The sequence below is a fragment of the Pseudonaja textilis genome, chromosome 3, assembly GCF_049901715.1.
Source record: "Pseudonaja textilis isolate UNSWEBS1 chromosome 3, rPseTex1.2, whole genome shotgun sequence".
NCBI classification, from domain to species: Eukaryota; Metazoa; Chordata; class Lepidosauria; order Squamata; family Elapidae; genus Pseudonaja; species Pseudonaja textilis.
In genome coordinates this window covers 147,676,128-147,689,079 of record NC_141992.1, presented here as the reverse complement: position 1 = coordinate 147,689,079, position 12,952 = coordinate 147,676,128, and the positions used below count along the sequence as shown (strand labels likewise).

At 37.7% G+C, this 12,952-nt stretch overlaps 1 protein-coding gene across 1 annotated transcript in view; it reads right to left on the bottom strand.

Moving 5' to 3' along the window:
- LOC113435640 (cadherin-19-like) overlaps nucleotides 1-12,952 on the bottom strand; it is a 71,855-nt gene that overhangs the window by 28,671 nt on the left and 30,232 nt on the right. The window contains exon 4 of the mRNA XM_087931025.1: nucleotides 1,459-1,560. Coding sequence (XP_087787151.1) covers nucleotides 1,459-1,560 — 102 coding nt within the window. The remainder of the gene's footprint in view (nucleotides 1-1,458; nucleotides 1,561-12,952) is intronic.

Sequence of the window (12,952 nt, the reverse complement as noted above, 5' to 3'; positions counted from 1 at the left end):
GCAGAAGGAGCAGAGAACATCCATTTTGTGACAAACAGTAAACCAAGATCTTGATCTGGATAATTATTTTATACTGGATTTATAAAAGAAATTTGTCAAAACTTGGATGAATTATGAATTATGAATTATTAAAAAAAGAAGTAACAATAAATCAAATTCTCTGACATGATTTGAATTGGACTAAAGATTAAAACTTTTAGAAATAAAAAGGAGGAATAGAAAGTTAGATTATTTCATCAAGGTTAAAATATACTGGGTTTTTTTTCTAGTAACCTTTAATAAGGTAAAAAGTTACAAATTTTGTTTATACTTCTGGTTGGAGTACTTCTTTATGTATTTCTTTTTTTCCCTTTACTCTAAACAATTTTTTTTTCATTTTTCTGATTTCTTTTTTCTTTTGGTTTGCATCAGTTTTTACTATTGCAATTATAATCTTTTTTTTAAAGAGTGAATAGTCATTGTGGATTAAACCAAAAACACAACTAGTACAATTTGCTACTCTCCAGTGGCAAACCAGATGTGATGTAATAGCAAATAGTAAATATAGTCAAATTTGGGTGGCTATATTAATTTTATACATAAATTAAAATTATCAATCACTAAATATGATAATGATCATTATTAATAGTGTTATTCTCAATAGCTTTATCCAAACAATTGCCATATTTTTGTCATTTTAGTTAACTGCTCCCTGATTTCCCCCCTTTTTGTATGACCTAAATTTTTCCCATTCAGGTTCATTGCAGTTTATTTGAATTCTAATACTAAACAAGGAAGAAAAACCTGGCATATTCACTTTTTTGTACAACTCTGTCCTCATTTACTGTAGCTTCTAAGAGGCAGTGTTCCAAACATTACACTCTTTCCACAAATGTAAATTCCCCAGCACCTCCATTTCTTGCTAGCTCTAATTTGCATTCTGCACTATTATTTTGAAATGTCATGGCCTCATACTACCATTCCAAATACCTTTGCATGTTAAAAGGATCTGGATGGTATTTATCAACCTAACTCTTTGTTAGAGACCAAATTTCAAACTTAAAGTATAGGATATTTTGTTTTATAGTAAACTTATACTTCTGCATGGAGAAAGAAATCATACAATCAATATTCAGTCTTATAATTTATTAAGTAAGGGAGGAAAGTCAAAATGTTGTGATAGTATGCATTTTTTTACCCAAGCAAGATTGTTAGATTGAAACTATATCATGATAGTTCAAGTCCTTGATTCAGTAAATAATATTGTACATATGGCTTTCTGATTTTCTAGATGAGATGGGTGATACATAAATCAAATAGATAATAAATACATAAACAAAAAAACAAATAATCTTACTGAATTAAATCTCATTTATTTGTTTTGTGAACTAATCATAAAAATGAATCTGATAAAAATTAGAGAATACAATATACTTCGGTGATTTATTGGTGCTACTTAAGTTAGAAGAGAAACAATACCTGAAGTTGGTTCCACAGAAAAATAGGGCTGTTCTGGCAGAATACTATAAATCAGACGAACACCTGTTGGGTATGTTGCCGTCACCTGAATGACTGAGGTACCTGAGAAAATATTGGATGAAAAATTCAGCTGTTATGAGAATATTGATTTTTGGATAGAGACTTGCACCCTTCAGTTATGATATTTTGTTACATTTCTTTTTATTCTATAATATTAGACCTTTATATCCTTTCTTAGACTAAGGTAAGAAAAGGTCAATATCCCTTTTGTTTTAATAATAATAATAATAATAATAATAATAATAATAATAATAATAATAATAATAATATTTTCTCATCAAGATCACATCTTTGTTCTAAAGATGTAAAATTCCTTTAGGACATGAAACATGATCTGCAAAAGCGGCACTCACTTGCTGAAATCCTTGGTAGCGGTCCTATTTCATGAGTGAGGAGGAAGTAGAATCTTTCTTTATTTGAAATTAAGGGCTGTCTTAATTTTATCCATTTGTTTACTGTTGTACAGATGTTACAACACCTGACCTTTATTGAATCTCACATTTGAATGGATAAGGAAGCTGATTTTGGCTGTCCATGGCAGTAAGATGGAGTTTCTTTGTAACTATTTTATGTTTTATAGTTTAGCATTTCTGTGAGGAATGAGGGGCATTATGGTCATAAAAACTGAACAATGTCAGGGATAAAATGATAATTGGAATATAACAAGCTTTAAAGCTGCTTCACAAATCAACGTGCCACCCTTGGTTCTACAAGTAAAATAATGTGCTTCTTCATGACATTTGCTCTATCTTCTCTGACAATTCCAGCAGCCAGAAGAAGCTTCCAATAAAATATGGAAAGAAACTGGGATACATTTTGGTGCATGAGTCTCTCTGGAGCTTTGAGGAGACATAAAACACATTGAAGAGGTTCATATCATTTGGTGGACTGAGGCAAAGCTGTGCCATCTGCACTTAGGCAGATAAATAAATCCATTTAGAAGCATCGCCTATAGATACGATGTCCATATTTTCTTGGAAAATATAAAGGACAAAGCTAAAATGGGGGCAAATCGGAAAGATGTTCATACAGATAAACATGTTGTTCATTGTTTATAATGATTGTTTTATATTTATAAGTTTGCTTTACAAAGAATATTTAAAAGCAATACACACACCCCAAAAAATAAAAGCTTTAGATGAAAAATATTTTCTGATAAGAATACTTAAAATGAAACTGTAAATGTAACTTTATGTTAAAAAGACAATTCAATTTCTCCTTTTTTCCACATTAATGTAGAAGACTAGGTATTAAGTGTACCATTGTATATGTTGTGTTCGGAAAAGACTGAGCTGAAGTCTCCACTCCGATCCGTGTTTCCAGTGGGAACACATACTGTTCCTATTGGCTGATGCTGTTTGACAGCTGGCTTTAAAAGGGAGCTATCAAACAGTATCAGCTGTTGTCCGCCAGCTGGCTGCCTTGTTAGAGTGGCAGCTGCGGCAACCCTTTATTGTTATAATAAAGTAAAAAGCTGAAGTTTGCTCCGCGTTCACCTCAGTTATTCCGCCACTCTACAACACTGGCGATGAGGGTGGGATACATATAAGAGGCAACTGAGCAAAGAATCCCTGAGCGAAGTCACTACAAAAAGAGCCGAAGCCACTACTAAGCTGTATATCACTTTAAGAACTTACTGTCACTATTTGCAACTGCGAATTTCAACTTTCTTCAGAAGATACGGCACCACTGAGTTGAGATCACTTCGAACCCTGCGTTCCCACCTTTCAGACCAACAGCAGAAACATGGAAGTCCTACAGAAACCTTTTTGACTGTTTCCTAGATGCAATAGACCTATCTGACATTTCCAACCATAGGAAAAAGTTCTACTTTTTAAGTTTTTGCGGAGCCACAGTGTTTGACACTGCTACAGTATTATTGGCTCCACATTCAATTAAGACTGTTCCATGGGAAGAATTGCAGGAAATTCTTTCCTACCACTATTCCCCTAAGTCATCCTGAATTGCCAGGCATCATGCTTTTAGAAGACGGATTCAGGCTGAGGGAGAGACTATTAGTGGGTACATGGCTGCCCTACGTACAGCTGCCTTGCATTGTGGGTTTAGGGATTATCTGGAGGACATGTTATTAGACCAACTAGTTTGTGGCATCAGGGATTTAAGGCTACAAAGGTGTCTATTGGCTAATGGGGATTTAATCCTTAAATTAGCAACTGAAGAGTTTCAAGCTGCTGAACTGTCAGCACTTTCAGCAGCAGAAATTCAGGGAAATACAATTAGCCAGAGCAGCTCAGCCATCCATTACGATGAAGCCCCCACAGAAGAAGACTATGAAGAGGCTAATGATGTAAATCACCTCAGGCAGCCCAAAACCAGTCAAAGGGAAAACAGGTCAATCCCCAATCAACCTCCACGATGTCAGCCCATTTGTCTAAGCTGTGGGGGAAACCACCTCAGGGCATCCTGCAAGTTCAGGAATGCCATTTGTCTAAAATGCCAGAGAAAGGGTCATTTAGCCAGGATCTGTCAAGCAGGAAAGATTTTTGCCCCAAAGCCTCAGACAACTCAGCATTTCCAAAAACAAATTGAAGACTGTTTCACCTGCTATCAAGCCAAGCTGACTAACAAAGGCTCTAACAAAATCAGTGTTTTTCTTTCTATAGCAGGGAAACTTTGCAGGATGGAGGTTGACATGGGCTCAGCACTGTCCATCATCTCATGGAGCACCTTGAAACAACTGCTTCCCAGAATGGCTAAGAAGAGGCTTCAAGGCTGCGAATTAACCCTACGTGACTTCCAAGGCAGAACCATCCCAGTCATTGGAAAAGGCAAGTTTTTTATTCAATTTCAAAATTTTAAAGGTCACTTGCCTTTAGTGGTAGTGGATGGTGCCCTTCCAAGCCTGTTGGGCTTAGACTGGTTCCCTGCCCTTGGCCTCCATATAAGCAGAATCCACTCTATTGCAAAAGCTGAAGTGGATGCCTTATTTAATGACTATGCTAATGTGTTCAGCGAGGGCCTGGGCTGTTACTCGGGAACCCCAATATCTTTCAACTTGTACCCTCTGGCAGTACCAATCCATTTAAAGCCTCGAAGGGTACTTTTTGCAATCCGCCCCAAACTAGATATGGAGCTTGACAAATTAATTAAACAGGGTATATTAGAACCTGTGGAAATGGGTTTCCCATTTTGGGAATAGTGACACCCCTGAAGAATAGTGACACCCCTGAAGAAAGATGGTAGCTTAAGAATCTGCGCAGATTACAAGAGCTCTTTGAATAAATATTTACAAATCAACGCTTATCCAGTCCCAGTTATCCAGCACCTGCTGCATTCTTTTGAGCCAGAAACCATTTTCGCGAAATTAGACATGTCACAGGCCTATCAACAGTTCCCTGTTGATGACACAGCTGATGAACTACAAACTATTGTAATGCATAGAGGTGCTTTTAAATGTAGGCACTTCCAATTTGGCGTAAGTGTGGCCCCAGGAATTTTCCAATCATTAATGGAAAGACTACTTTGAGGATTACCTGGTGTAGTCCCTTATTTCGATGACATTTTAATATCTGCCCCTGACAAGCCTCAGTTACTGCAAAGAGTCAAAGGAGTCCTCGATTGTTTCAGAAAGTATGGTCTTAGGTTAAAAAAAGTGAAATGCACTATTGCCACCCCACAGGTCGAATATTTCGGATACAGAATTGACGCTTCTGGTATTCACTCAATCAAATCCAAAGTAAGTGATATTCCTGAGGCACCCACACCAACTAACAAAACCAAGCTCCAGGCCGTTTTAGGACTTCTTAACTTCTATGCTTCATTTTTGCCACATAAGGCTTCCATTGCAGAACCTCTGCATAGACTCTTGGACAAGCAATCCTCCTGGCATTGGGGACCAAAGGAAGCCCATGCTTTCCATGCAGTCAAATCATTGCTTACATCCAATGCTGTTCTGATCCAATTTAATGAACATTTACCTTTAGTTTTAGTAGCAGATGCTTCACCTTTTGGCATAGGAGCCGTTTTAAGTCATAGACTGCCTAATGGTTCTGAGGCACCCATTGCCTTTTTCTTCCAGAACTTTTTCCCCAGCTGAGGGCAACTACAGCCAAATTAACAAGGAGGCTTTGGCTGCAGTTGCTTCTGTCAAAAAATTCCATTAGTTTCTATATGGACACCATTTCGAGTTAGTTACGGATCATAAGCCTCTGTTAGGTCTTCTGTCAGGCAATAGACAAAGTCCTTAGATTTTGTCTCCAAGAATGACCAGGTGGACTTTATTTCTGGCTGCCTATTCCTATACACTGGTTTATCGAGCTGGCAAAAGTCTCTGCCATGCAGATGCCCTTAGCCATTGCCCCTTGCCTGTTCCTGTTGAGGATCCTGCATCGACTAATGCTGTGTTCCTTATCAATGATCTCAACCTTCCCATCACCGCCCTTGATATCGCTGCCCATTCTGCCATGGACAAGGTAATCTCCCAAGTCCTTGACTGGGTGGGAAGGAGGTGGCCTGCAGTTCCTTATGCCCCTGAATTCATGTCCTTCAAAACTCACCAGCAAGAATTGTCTTCTTTGCAAGGCTGTTTATTTTGGGGAACTAGGGTAGTTATCCCTTCCAAGTTGCAATCCACAGTTTTAAAAGTCCTGCATGAAGGGCATCCCGGCATTGTCAGGATGAAGGCCCTAGCTCACAGTTATGTATGGTGGCTGGGCATGGATGCTCAGATTACAAGTTGGGTGAATGCTTGTCAGCCATGCCAAGCTACCAGACCTGCTCCACCAACATCCACTCCAGGCATGTGGGAAGATTCTGGGACCCCATGGTCCTAGGTGCATATTGATCTGGCTGGCCCTTTTCATGGGTGTACATTCCTGGTGATGGTTGATTCTTTTTCTAAACGGGTAGAGCTGACCTTGATGACCACCACAACTTTAGAAGCACTAAGGCTTTATCAAGGATATTTGCTACCCATGGCCTCCCTGACACCATCGTGTCTGATAACGGCCCCCAATTTACTTCCTGTGAATTTGAGGTCTACCTAGATAACCTGGAAATCAGGCACACACTTACAGCTCCTTTCCACCCTGCCAGTAATGGTCTGGCTGAAAGGGCAGTCAGATCTGCTAAGAAGGTCCTGGAAAGGCTTGGGCCCATAGATTGGCACTCTAGGCTCGCTAAGTATCTTCCAATCCAGCACACGACTCCCTGTGCCACCACTAATAGGTCTCCGGCTGAACTTCTCATGGGTAGACATGTGAGGACTACTTTAGACAGACTCTATCCATATTATGCCCCATTCATGCTCCTAGGATCAAATAACCAGACAAGGGAGTTTGCTGAGAGTGACCAGGTCTATGCCAGGAACTATGCGGGGCACCCTTTGTGGATGCCTGGGAGGATTGTGGCAGTATCCGGTCCTAAGTCTTACAGGCTCCAACTGCAAGATGGGCACATTTGGCGCTGCCATATCGATCAACTTAGAAGGCATTGGAGTTCGTCTGCAGATGGCCCTTAGGATGTTCCTGTGGCAGAGAAGCCACCAGCGCCTGAAGAAACTTCCTGAGAACCTGACAGTGATGCAAGGCTACCTGAGCAGTCATCGGTCCCTCACCCAGAGCCACCTGAAGCCAAGATGCCAGTTTCGTCAGGGCCACAAAATGCCTGACAATCAGAAAAGTTCTATCCAGCAGCAACTCCACCGGAGCCTAGAAGATCTGGCCGCCTGCACAAGCGCCCAAGTTACCTAAAGGACTATGCATGCTCCATTCTGGGGAAAGGAGTGTTGCGTTTGGAAAAGACTGAGCTGAAGTCTCCACTCCGGTCCGTGTTTCCAGCGGGAACATGGACCATTACTATTGGCTGATGCCATTTGACAGCTGGCTATAAAAGGGAGCTGTCAAACAGCATCAGCTGTTGTCCGCCAGCTGGCTGCCTTGTTAGCACAGCAGCCGCGGCAACCACGTTTGCTCCACGTTCACCTCAGTTATTCCACCGCTCCACAACAGTATAGTAAAAGTTAAATAACCAGAATGCTTGCCCAGTTCAAAAGTGACTGAAAAATAAAGGACAATTTTCTGAAATAAAGAACTGCCCTTTATTATAATACCTATAGAGGGCAGAGCACCTTTTCAGATAACTGAATGTAAGACACCAGCTCCAGTTAAGCCTTTATAAGACACATATTTGAGATGGAATTCATGATGGATTCTGCTTCCCTATCTATGCTATATCCTACTTTCACGTCTTTCATGTCACTATGTTAAATAGTATAGTACAGTCTAAACTTGGCAATTTTAAGACTTGAGAACTTCAACTCCCACCATGGTTGGCTGGAGAATTCTGGAAATTGAAGTCCACAAGTTTTAAAGTTGCCAAAGTTGGAAAAAAAAAACCTCTCCCAAGCCTGGTCTAATCCTACTCACATTTGCCTAAATCATATTGCTTTATTTGCATGGTAGGAAAATTATTTTAAATGAAATCTTACTGAGAACACATCTCCTTATGAGCCAAGTTTGATTTTAAGAATAGCAATAAAACATGGCAATTAATCATAAATGGGAAAGCAGAATATATCTGTAATTGGAGACCCATTGCAATAAATAAATTAGTGAAGATACTTGAATTACATTCAGATTTACTATTATTCTCCATGAAAGTAGTAAACCTGATGAATGGAATTCATGTTAAACAACTTAAACTGATGTTGTCAATAATTTTAATATGCTATTAAAATTTATTGGCCTTTTTTTTTAAAAAAAATCCCAATCATTCCTTAGTTTGGCTTGTTTAAAATTGTGTTTTATTGCACTCCAGCCTGAATGTGTTATACATTTTATAAATCAGTAAAAGGAAGAAAAAATAATAATACAAAATAGTCAAGCCACTAAGGCTTGGTTTTTCTTTCTTCCCTATATTATTTATGCATGAATAGGTTTTTTTAATACTTTCTGCTTTTGAAAGTATACATGCTCACATGTATGTATGTGAGCTGCTCTATTCTTTTAATTTTCCAGTTGCAGTAGAGTGAAAAGATAATAATAGAAAATTCTGGTCAGAAAAAAAAGCAATTGCAGTGCATCAATTCCTAATTTAATGCCTCTGGTATGGCTTGAAAGAATGAAAGAAATTCCAAACAAGTAATGCACCTATGATCCTCAACAGGATTCTGATAGCTTTTCATACCTTTGAGGTCTGGAATGAGCATTTTCTACTGAAGAACAGATACTACAATCCATCTACCAAAGACAATTTCATCTCTACTTGGGAATTGTCTGTCTCCTAGATCTAAATCTAATACTATCCCAAGGCCCTTTGGGGAGATTATACCCATGAAAAAAAAATATTCCCAAGCATTCTCTCTCTTTTTTTTTTCTCAGCTTGCTATGAGAAAAACTCATATCCAACTCATTTCTCACCCAGGTTTTAAATTTAAATACAAATCAATTTCCATGTCAGGTAAAAGAAGACCTACAGCATTTGCTAAGGCTTGGAGTATCATATTCTTCCATATGTTCCTGGATATTTTTTTACCTATAAATTCATCAGGAGAGCCTCAAAGGATTTTTATTTTCTGGTAAAAAAACTAAGATATTATCTGTAAAAAAGTTGATAGGAAAAGTGATAGCTATTAAACCATTAGAAAATCTCCAAGCATTCTTTAAAATAACAACTTCCATAATGTGTTACAGACAACCCATGCTGCACAGCCCATATTGCTTACATTAATAAAATGTTTAACCCATAAAGCCCTTTATGATTTGGCAGTAGGTTACTTTCAGGATCATATTAGTAATAGTAATAGCACTTAGACTTATATACCACTCCATAATGCTTTACAACGCTGTCAGAATAGTTTACAATGTCATCATTTCAAAGGTCTTTTAAGACCACCTATATCAGCAGGCCTGGTCTTCCCAGGAATGGGTGAACTCATGAGGTGGCTCCACTATTATTAACATCCCTCCACCTATTATTTTCTTTTCATATTTGAGTTCTGCTTTTAGTTTTTAATCTTTTAAAATAATCAATATTATATAATAGTTTCAGCTAATTATTGCTTTATTTATTTATAACAGTAAATTATTGTTTATTTTATTGGATTGTTGCATGCTTTCTAGAGTCAGGTTCATGAGATGGGTACCATATAAATTTGATTAATAAATAAATAAAATGAACAGCTGAAAAATGGACATGACTTTCTGGATTATAAGCCACTCAGAGTTACCTTGAGGCAAGATGGGCAGCCAATAATTTTTACAAATAAATGCATATACATACATACATACATACATACATACATACATACATACATACATACATATATAAACACACACACACATACATAGTTGGTGACTGGAGCTGGTTATGTTTTATATATGTATATGTTTCTCATTTTAACCAAACTATAGATGTTTTAATCATTTAATAGACAGATTGTGTACCATGAAGTTGACTGTTAAAAACCACATACATAGATTTTCTCCATAATAATCTGTCCCTAACATGATCTTTTGAGTCTTCCAAGTGTGTAGTCATAGCCACTGTAACTGAGTCCATTCACTTTACTGCTGGTCATTCTCTTCTTCACTTTCCTTCTGCCTTTCTCAATATTAAAGCCTTCTTCAGAGGGTTAGGTCTTCCCATAATATTTAGTTTGTAGGATAATTTGAGCCTGGTCATCTGTGCTTTGAGAGAGAACTCTGTGTTGATTAATTCAGTTTATTTGTTTGTTCATAGTATTCTCAGAGGTCCTCACCAACATCAAAATCCAAAAGTATCAATACTCATTCTTATTCTTCAAAATCCAACTTTTGTTTCCATAGAATATCATAGGGAACACCATTGCTTGCATGATTCTTACCTTTGCAGATATACATGCATCACATGATTTTTCTGGGATCTTTATGGCTGCTCTACTAAGTGCTGGTCTTCATTGCATTTATTGTATGCTTTTTCTTTTACTGTTGAATGTTTTATTACTATTTATCTTGTGAGTCACATATCTTGGGATTCTTTCATGATTGCAACAGGATATAAATGTAATAATAAAAATAAACAGCATGCCAGGTGTGTGCATTTTATTAGAAGAACAGTGTAAACTCTTAATTCAGCTTCAGTCACTGGGATACCTAGTTAATTAGTTATGTTAATTGGAAGATGCACTCCAATTTGATGAAGCTTTAATTGAAATGTGCTACTAAATGGCACTCCAGACTGAAATATCCCACCCCCCTTCAAAGCATTAGATCAGTAGAGGCACATTGCTTCATTCTAGATGCAAGCAGCTTCTAGCTGTCCTTTACATATGCAGGCCCCTGCCGAAGGAAAGCAGCCAGCTGAATTGTGTTCATGTCAGCTTCACTGAGACCCAATGGCTTGATTTTGCAAGTCAGTGTGCCATCTTGAATTAAATCATTTTAACAGTTGAGACAGTTGCTGAAAATATAACGGAGGTGCCTCTGAAGAGACCATTAAAAAGAATGGGTTGTTTTTTTTGAAGCTTTCTGGAAAGCCTGGAAAAACAAAAGAATCCAAGCTTCTTGGATGAGAAGCAAAACATCTTCAAAGAAAAAAACGAAAGAAAGAAAGTTCAGTTGGCTCCTTAAAAAAAAGCATCTTTTGACAACTGTGACCTGGATGACTGAGGATCTCTACAGACTTCTGGAGCTTTAAAAGTTGCATTTTTTAAACAAGTGAACTTCTTAAAGCAGCCACATTTTTTTTCAACTTGAGAACTTGTGACTGTTTCATGACAGTTTCATGTGGTGTTTTTCCTAATCATCTTCTAAACATTTGGAAGCATTATTAAAAACACTAAATATGAATATCATGGAAGCTAAAAGAGAATTATGGGGAACATTAAAAAAGCCTTTTAAATGAAACTTCTGGTCCACCAAAATGTCTAATATATGGTCCATTCTAATCATGCTCATATTTGGAAATTGTTTGTTGACATTTAAGCTACATGAACTATGTTTTGGGGAAATTCCTAAGGGAATATTATATGGTTCCATTTGCAAAATGCATCATTTACTGTTATGGTTTCCTTGAGTGATGAAATGTATATGAAGGAGGAAGAAACTGCCAGATAGTGTGCTGAATCTTAAATATATTTGTTTTAATATATTGACTCTTGAACAATTTTGTCCACCTTTGATTGATATGGTAGTTTTAGCATTTTTTATAACAAGAGATCCTTGTGATGGTGATCTTGGTTTCATCACCTTTAGTTAGATTACTACAACACAGTCTTTTAGGGCTACCTTTGAAGGCCACTCAGAAACTACAGTGCCAAAACAATAGCAGAGTAACACCTTTGTGATTGCCAACTGGTGCTTAGTTAAAAATGCTGGATATCACATGTCTTGTCCCTGAGTTACCTTTGAGATTGTTTCTTCAAAGGAAAATTTATCTGTCTTTTTGTTCTTTTTGAGAAGAGATGCTTCTGATTTTCTATAGAACACAGGGGTCTTGTTTGGGGAGGGATGGGATGACAAAAGTTGTATTTTCCATGTTATGTGTTTGCATTTTGCCTTCTTTACTGAATAGCTGATACAGTAATTCTTTACAAACCTTTTCAAAATATATATATATCGATGATTTTTTGCTTATCTGCTATCTTTATTCTGAACTTTTGCTTTCCTGACAGTTCTGAGTTGATTGTATTCCTCTTGTTCCCTTTGTCCACATTTGGTATATATCAGGGGTGGGATTCAAATTTTTTAACAACCAGTTCTGTGGGCATGGCTTAGTTGGTGGGCATGGCTTGGTGGTCATGTTATTGGCTGGGTGTGGCCAACTCAATATCACTCACATTGAGGCACGCATCTCCTTGCCTGGCTTCTCATGACTGTGGGGATGTTGCAGCAGTTGTAAGTGTGAAAAATGGTCATAAGTCACTTTTTTTCAGTGCCATTGTAACTTTGAATGGTCACTCCACATAAGCAAAGTCCCAGCAAAGGAGGGGAAAAAAACTCCAGAGAAGTACCTGAGACAGGAAGTCTAGTCCTGCCAAGAATGTAATAAAGGTTAACAGTTTCTGTAAGCAACATCAGAATGTTTCCTTCCTGCCTTCCTTACAGGATTAGGCCAGTAATTTCTTCTAACAACTGGTTCTCCAAACTGCTTAAAATGTTAACAACCGGCTCTAGCAAATGGGTGTGAACTGGTAGAATCCCACCCTGATCTAATCCACATTGTACATCCAGAGCTTCTGCACCAGAGATAAATTCCTTGTGTATCTAATAACATGTGTTCTAATTTTTTTATATTTTAAATATTTTATGTTGTGGTCTTCCTGTCAGGAAGCAGCTTCACCTCTGAGGTTAGATTAGTAATTTCCATGCAAAGCTTTCAGAAGGTAGTTAAATGTTCATATTCCATTGTGTTTTTGTTAGTTATTTGGTTTAGCTTGCTTTCTGTTATTGTCTTGATTTTCCCCCCAATTAATTTTTTTTTAATCTATTGTAAT